The sequence below is a fragment of the Pomacea canaliculata genome, linkage group LG11 (genome assembly GCF_003073045.1).
Source record: "Pomacea canaliculata isolate SZHN2017 linkage group LG11, ASM307304v1, whole genome shotgun sequence".
In the NCBI taxonomy this organism is placed as follows: domain Eukaryota; kingdom Metazoa; phylum Mollusca; class Gastropoda; order Architaenioglossa; family Ampullariidae; genus Pomacea; species Pomacea canaliculata.
In genome coordinates this window covers 21031796-21040026 of record NC_037600.1, presented here as the reverse complement: position 1 = coordinate 21040026, position 8231 = coordinate 21031796, and the positions used below count along the sequence as shown (strand labels likewise).

The window sequence follows — 8231 nt, the reverse complement described above, 5'->3', positions numbered from 1 at the left end:
TGATTTGAACATTTAGGAATTAAAGCATAAAAGTAATGTTTAAACATTTTTTTCCACTTGAATACTACCATTATAAGAGATATATATTACTTAACGTTATATAAAAATTTGCTTGGTTTGCGCATTGCAAATCGTATGCTATCTTTAAATATTTATCCCTAGTTGGCGTATATTTCTTGACATTAAAAAATGGCTGCTGTAGGTCTATGGAGAGTAACTAGCAGTGCATTATTTTGTCGTTTTGTGATAAAAAATACACAGGTTTGCATATTGTTTTAAGTTGAATCAAGAAGTAATTTAGAATAAAAACCTTAATGTCTGATACTTTCCATAGTCATTTAATTTTTGCTACCTACCATGAAAAGAAGAATCTCATTGCAGCACTATTTCCCATTTATAACACTGGTTTAACGAATCCAGAAATGCATCGAGATATTTTGCTTTACCTTAATTATATTATTCTTTTCCGAGTATATTTGAATGGAATGGGTAGCTGCCTGTGTTGGTATAAATTGCCAGGTTGGTATAAATTGGTATAAACTGAATTGCCCTCTAGGGATTAATAAAGTATTATCTTATCTTATAAAGTTATATTTGTAAAAGAAAGTTTTTGTTTTACTCCTGTCTTTCGACTCCTTGTCCACTTTTGTAATTTGTACCCCATACTGTTGTAATAACTGTTACAGACCAAATCATTTCCAGCATCACGAAACATATGCTTCAGTGTGTCTCAACATGCAGCTGCCAAAGATGCGGAAGGGGAAGATTCTGGCAAGCCAAAACGACTAATTGTAGATCCAGATACCAGCATACGATATATGAATAGCAAAGGTAGAACAACATACGTACCATGATGTGGGGGCTGGTCACTTTGATTTTTGCCCAAGTTGGATTGACAAAAGACAAATTGGTGACTGACGACACCAGTAAAATATTCCCAATAGAGTCATGTAGCAGTATACATACAAATCTGATGGGTATCAGAAAATGGCATAGCTTCTGATGAGGAATTTTGGGTTAATAGGTTTTTTATTAACCTAATTTACGCACTTTTTAACTTGTACTAGAGTACCTTTAATCGTGCAAGTTAACTTCTTTTGAATTGTGCTCTTGCAGCTTATGAAGAAGCCTATGGGGGAAATCCAGTCTGGTTTCACTATCGCAGGAATTTCAAGGGTCAGGTGGCCCCAAGGACAAGGAGAACATGTATTGTAAGTGAATAGATATGCAGGCGGTCCTTGGGTTACGTTAGTCCCGAGTTACTATGTTTTGTGGTTACGACACATCCCCCATTTACTGTATAAAGCCTTGTTTTGACTTAAGTGGTTTTGCGTTGTAAGCGTCGTAACGCAAACTTCGTGTTTGATGTGCGCGGCGGAAGAGTTAAACATATTTTATATGTGTTTTTTGATAATTTCTGTGTTAGGATAAGTGTCAGGATAGGATAAGCGCTTACAGTATGTTATTTACATACAGTATGTACGTATGTTCCGACTTACATATAGGAGTCTGTCTTGTTCGTGTATTATGGGTAGACATTCTTTTAAGAGGCCATATTCTTTTGCTTATATATATTTTGAAAGAACAATATGTTTTGTAGGTGTGAGTTAAGTCTGCAAGTTATTAATTGTTTGATCAATGACAGGAGAGGCAACATTCCCTTAAGGGAACAATGTGGACAGAATAACAATACAATAATTTTAAGATCTTCGGGATGTAAAGTAGCAGCTCTTGTAAGCTTAGCTGTCTGCTTTCAGCGTCAAGGTATAATTAAAACAGCAAGTCCATGCCCTATCTGTCGAGATGAATATCTGATTGTGGATCATAAGGTGAGTTTTAAAAAAGGGGGCTTTAGTGCTGCGAATAATTTTTATTCACATACCCCAATTCCTCTTACCAAATCTTTTAAATGTATGTATTTGGAGAAAACGTTAACTCAGTTGTGATGTCATTTACAATCATGTGCACAGTATTTGATGGTGGGTTTCCAATAATTTTGATTTTTATGGTTTTAAGTGTTTGGTCAAAGGAAAAAAAATGCAGTATTCACCAGCATTGTCTAATGTCGCTTGAAATCTATTTCTTAGTGAAGAAAAAAAAAGTAAGAAGCCTGTGTTATTTTGAGTTTTCAACCAGGTTGAGATTAACATGCTTCAAGTAGGCTACAGTCTTTTGATAGAAATATTGATATGTACAGTCTGAGTATTTTTCACAACCAATGTTGTAAACAGGGATCCATGGCTTTGATTCCATTTTGACGAGATTGCAATTGATACAGTTCATTTGAATATGGTTTTTATTCCGTTTGACCTCTCTTGCTCAGCAGACTTTGCTGGGGCTTATTTGTCATTGAAATGCAACTTGGACCATCTGTTGGCTGTGGTGCTTGAAGCTACATCTACTATAGATGTGTCTTTCTGCTTGTTTGCTGTGTGGACTGTGGATTATGGTTAATACTTTATGTACACAATATACTTTGGCATGGAGTACAGCTACAACCTACATAATTCTGTTATGTTGTCAGCTTATTTTGACCTCACACCCCCTCCTTTGAAGCACCTTGAGCTTGTCAGACAGGCAGGGATGTATGGCAACTTTTACTTTATTTCATTAGAACTGTGGCATGGATAAGAGCATTTACAAGCTCACAGTTCTTCAGCTGGACTCAGCATACTGGGAGCAAATAGGACTACATATCTTTCACACTGCCATATGGCATTCTATAGACATAACATTTGCATATTCTGTTTCATGCATCCCTGTATGTGTTGTTATTAATATTCCATCTGTGTTTATGTTTTTTATCAAGTCCTTTGAGCTAACCTTGATGGTGGGATAAAGCACTCTATAAATTTATCATTTAAGTTGTATGTTGTAGCAAAAATAACATTTTGTTTTGGCTATTATTAAAGCGAAATACCATGGACTTAAGGTAAAAACTGCATTTTTGTAAAGAAATTGTTATTTTAAAGATGTTTTCCATCATAAATATACTCTTACAGTAAAGTCTTTTTAGTTTTAAAAAAGTTTTTGAACCTGTAAAAGGCACTGTTTTTTGAAGATCAAGATGTCTTCGTTTTGATACCATGATTAATGCATTCTAAATCCCATTACGTCACATAGCCATCCTACTTGGGGGCACATAGTTCTGTATGTTTTGAAAACAAAAACATTATTAATATTATTATTACAATTAATGTGTTATATTATCCAATACAGAATGTGAAGCTGTTGGAACAGTTCATCTCTCCATACACTGGGGAAGTTCTCAATTCCAGAAAGACAGGAGTCTGTCAGGTGCAACACAAAAAACTTGTGATTGAAGTGATGAAAGCACGAATCGAAGGTACTTAACAACAAGAGGTTTTGTTCACTTTTTTAATTTATATTGTGACATTCTTCCCCTTTTGGTTTCGTTTAGCCTCCTTATAAAGATCTAGGAAACAAGATTGCCACACTCGTTGGACAGAAACCTCTACTTTCAGCAGTCAAGCGACGTAAGCTTGTCCTCTTTGGCCATGTGACCTGGCACAACATCCTGTGATTCCTGTCGAAGACTATCTTCCAAGACACTTTGGAGGGTAGCCAACCCCACAGTGGCCAAAGAAAGAACTGCCTTACGAATGTTAAAGACTGGAACAATTGTCCTGTACAGGACCTGCTCACTATTTCCCACGATGGGCAAGAATGGCAGGTTCTGTCAGGTGCGGCGTCTCCATATGATCCCCCCAAAGACAGTTGCCCAAGGGATGACTGAATTTCTAGGCCTGTTATCACACAGCCTTATCACATCAATCTTGCCTCTTAACACTGGCAGAATATATTTTCCCTACACTTATTTCTACCAAACTATTGCCGAACTCCTTGCCATCACTTAATGGGCTTGTTTTTTTCCGCCCATTACGATGCCTGTCACAGTTGATGGCTAGTTTCCAACACTAACAGCTATGATACATGTACAAGTAAAAGGCCATGGACAAGCCTAGACAGGTATATTTTTTGTTAGTTAAGTACAAGTTGATTTGCTTGTGTATGTTGTGCTGTGGTATACTGTGTGGTGGAGACCTTGGTATTAAAGTTTTAGTTTTTTTTTGTTTTTGTTTTTTTTTTTTTGGCTGGAAATCTGTTCCAATTGTACACTGGAAGCCTTATGATTTCTTCTGAAGTAGCATTTATTTCAAACTGTCCGTGAATAACACCATGTGTGATGTTACTGTTCTTGTCTCTCGCCAAACGTGCTGGATATTCAATACTATTCTTGACATCCTCCTCAGCTTGTGACGCTTCAGTTTAATGTTAAAGGATCTAGTATTAGAATTAGTTTTAGGGTGGACAAAAAAAAAATGATTCAGTAACTATTGTTTGTAGTATTTTTTATGTAATTCTTAATAACAGGATAGAAGTCTCCACAAACTTATATTTGTTCTTCTGCTACTTATCCTTTGTTTCAGGCCTGGTGGAGAAGGTGATACCAATTAGGGAATATGATTATGACCAATACTATGACCAAAAGACTGGTAAAGTGTTATAAAGGGAAGCAGCAAGTGTGTTGATTTTTTTTTACTAAATAAAAAGAACTTTTTCTGAAGGCTTGCATTTCTTCTTGAGAGTATTGAAGAGTTGTATGAAGAGATTCAAGGGTATTTAATTTCAAAAGATAGATACTATCTATCTGTTCCTCTTCATGCATCAGGTTGCACACAAGGCCTCAACCAGTCTGCCTCCGATGTTGATTGGCTGAAACCCTCTCTAGGTGACTCCATGTCCAGCCCTTTCCTTTCATCTCCCTTTCCACTGTTGTTCTCCAAGTTTCCTTTGGGAGGCCTCATTTTCTTCGGCCGTCTGGAGTCCATCGTAGGGCGACTCTGGAAAGGTCTGCTGTCTGCTGGCGGAGCACATGTCCAATCCATCGCCAACGCCTTCGTTGAACCTGCGTGGTGATGGACTCGGTTTCAGTTCTTTGGTGGAGTAAAAGATAGAAACATTTACACCTTTTTTTTTTTTAAGTGCTGTTTCCCATGGGCAAACTTTACCTTCTCAGCATTCATTGGGATAAAACACAAGTACTTCTTTCTATGGGCAGTAGGGTAGATTTCTTTTACCTGGTATTCATGAATTTAAAAAAAATTGTGCAGCTACAAGATATGAAAGTGAAATGGTAATGCACAAGTGGCTGTCAACAGACCACACAACAGTGGATGAAGCCATGTCCCAAATGTTTACACCAACTGACTTCTCTAACAAGGGGTGAAAAAAAACCAGCACAGATATTCAGTGGTGCAGATTTATTTCCAATCTTCATCTGGTGACCAATGGAAATTTAGTTTTAAAGACTGAGATTCACAAACAATTATCAAAGCTAAAAACTTGGCTTAACATTTGTTTTTTAAATGTCACAAGTAGTCAGGAAACAGTGCTATCTGTTCACTGCACTAGAACTTTCCCTGATAAAGCAAAGTCACGGATAAGCAATCACAGCAAAATAACAAGTAAATGAGCAGATGTGTTTCTACTATGGGACCTTAATGAAAATACTGTTTGACTGCTTACACAAATATTAAGCAGATGTTTCAAGAGAAAGGAAGTAAACGGGCTGAAATATAAAGGAAAATTACAAAACCTTACAAGTGTGAATTTTTTTTAAAGTGTTTCAGTTGACAACACCAAATTAATTTCAAGCATATGCAAATATAATCAAAAGAGAATCTCCCATTTGTCACACTTATCAACAGAGGATCGAATCTGATTGTTAGTGCCTCAGTTTTGATAACAATTTTAATATAAAAAAAAAATCACTGATACTCATGCTGCTTCTACACTTGACTGTCACAAAATCATACCATAAGTAGTGACAAGGTCCATTTCACTTTAAAAAAAAAAAGTTTCTTATCATTATTACATAATATGAAGAGAACGAATCACAAGTTCTGGATCAAAATGCTTGGTACACCACTAGGTGATACCACCTTTTATATGATAGCATTCTTGGGTGAACTATCTGTATAAACCTGTCATTATCAGCATGCACAGCGCTGTTCTCAGCTGCTACTCTTCATTCACAAGAAAGCTGTAGGTGGAAAGACTCAATGTAAATTGATGTTGCCTTTGGCAGAGGATACCATAACAAACCACATGCTTTGTACCACTGTTAAGCAGTAGTCACGAGCCTACAATGGTGATGCCACAAGGCTATGGCTCCAACACCATAAGGCTGGATGCACACATAGTTGGATATGAAAGCTGTCTGTGGGCTAAACGTAGGAGAGGTAACTGAGGCTTTATGCAAATCTAGTAACTAAGGATACACCACAGGGAAGCAGCTGGCTATGTACACTGGTGCTTTATGCAGAGCTTGTAACTAAGGATGGCTTTTAGGAAAGTTTGTTCTAACTAGATGCTGCAAGCAGAGAGAACAGCATGCCCAAGAGAGGATCTGAAGCTAGGACACCTGAATCAACCTATTTTTGGTGTGGAAAACTAGGCTGGAAGAAGCAATACAATAGGAAACTGTTTTCATTCTGCTCTTTAGTGCAGCCTTTCTTGTGCTGTCTATGTCTCGTTGCTCTTCCTGAAAATAGCAGTGCACCAAAAGCAATAGCATCGTTATCAAGCCCATGTTTTCTCCTTGTATGCCAATGGGTAAGAAGCAATCAACTTCAGGAAACATTCCTTAAAAGTGTTATCAGAAACAGTAAAATAGTAAACTGTTTATAGTTTGCATAATGCTAGAGCTCATTCATATCCTGTTTCATCATGAGCCAACTTTGCCACAACCATTACCATGAAACTGGCCTCTTCATTTAACACAAACAACAAAAAATAATGCACTGTTACAACTCCTCAAAAACATCACTGATAATTATTTTTCTATCTGCGGAAAGCTGCTTCACAGCCTTCCAAACTAAGAAACATGCACAAAGAGGGAAGGAAAAGAATCTTTTTTTCCTTTTGTCTCCAACCAGTTGAGCTTCATGCTGTCTTGAATATTTTTAAAATGTCTTTTATGGCAAAATTCTTGAAACAGTAGAAAGGAAACCTATGCATGTCCTAGAAGGTAGGGATAGCCAATGACAAAGCACCTGTAACTCAATTTTTCGTCTCCAGTCAGTGGAACTAAATGCTTTCCTGGATATTCTTAACATTTCTATCAACATTCTTGAAATATATAAAGTTCCCTAACATGTCCGTGTAGTTTTATCCCAAACGAGCAATTCTGTAATAACAGTGAATGATCAACTGTGTTGGGCAGCACAGTAATCTGTCAATTTTTAAGTACAGACAGTCCTCCACTTACGATGTTGTTCCGGTCCTATGTCGCATCATGAACCGATTTTCGCTGTAAGTCGGAACATATGTACATACTGTACATAAATAATATACTGTAAGCACTTATCCTATCCCAACACACTAATTATAAAAAAACACATATAAAATACGTTTAATAATGAAATGAAACATGAAGTTCGCGTTACGACGTTTACGATGCAAAGAAGGCTTTATACAGTCAATGGCAGATGTGTCGTAACCACAAAACAACCTAACTCGGGGCTAACATAACCTGAGGACCCCCTGTACTACTGTTTAATGAGGACAAGTTTTCAGACTGTAAAAATCATAGGTTGATTGGTCCAGCAGCATAGGTAAAAGCTAAAGCTAAATTTAATGGAAGACAAACAGACTGAAATGACCTGGGTCTGCAAGCAGGATGCTGCCATGAATTGTTCTTCACCAATTGGTGAACATGTGAGCTTAATCTTGTACCACTTAGTATGCTTTTCAAATATTGCATATCACGCCCACCTAAATGTGAAAAAATTATTATTTGATCGGCTAGTTCACCACAAGTTTAGTTTAGTTTATTCCTTGTTGCTCCTTTGAGGAGCATAGGGCCACAACACCACCTCACCAGCGGACTCGGTATAGGGCAGCCCCCTTCAGTTGGGCCCATGTGGTTCAGATGTCCTTTGCCTCGCTCTCTACTGTTCTTTTCCAAGTCTGCTTTGGTCTCCCAACTCTCCTCTTCCCCTGAGGGTTCCAGTCAAGTGCCTGCTTGGCAATGGTGTCAGCTGATTTGCGCAGGGTGTGTCCTATCCAGTCTCATTTGCGCTTTTTGATGTCTTGGCTAGTGGCATTCTGGTTGGTTCTTTTCCACAGGCTGCTGTTGGAGATCTTTTCAGGCCATCTTATTTCCAGAATATGACATAGGCATCTGTTGGTAAAGGTCTGCAGCT

At 37.7% G+C, this 8231-nt stretch overlaps 1 protein-coding gene across 1 annotated transcript; it reads left to right on the top strand.

Annotated features, from left to right (window-relative positions):
- Nucleotides 1-106: 106 nt before the first annotated feature.
- LOC112576359 (28S ribosomal protein S18b, mitochondrial-like) lies at nt 107-4588 on the top strand. The gene is made up of 6 exons (XM_025258743.1): nt 107-261; nt 687-831; nt 1117-1211; nt 1758-1829; nt 3220-3346; nt 4452-4588. The coding sequence occupies exons 1-6, from the start codon at nt 190-192 to the stop codon at nt 4529-4531; spliced, it is 591 nt and encodes a 196-aa protein (XP_025114528.1). The 5' UTR covers nt 107-189; the 3' UTR covers nt 4532-4588.
- The last annotated feature ends 3643 nt before the right edge of the window (nt 4589-8231 follow it).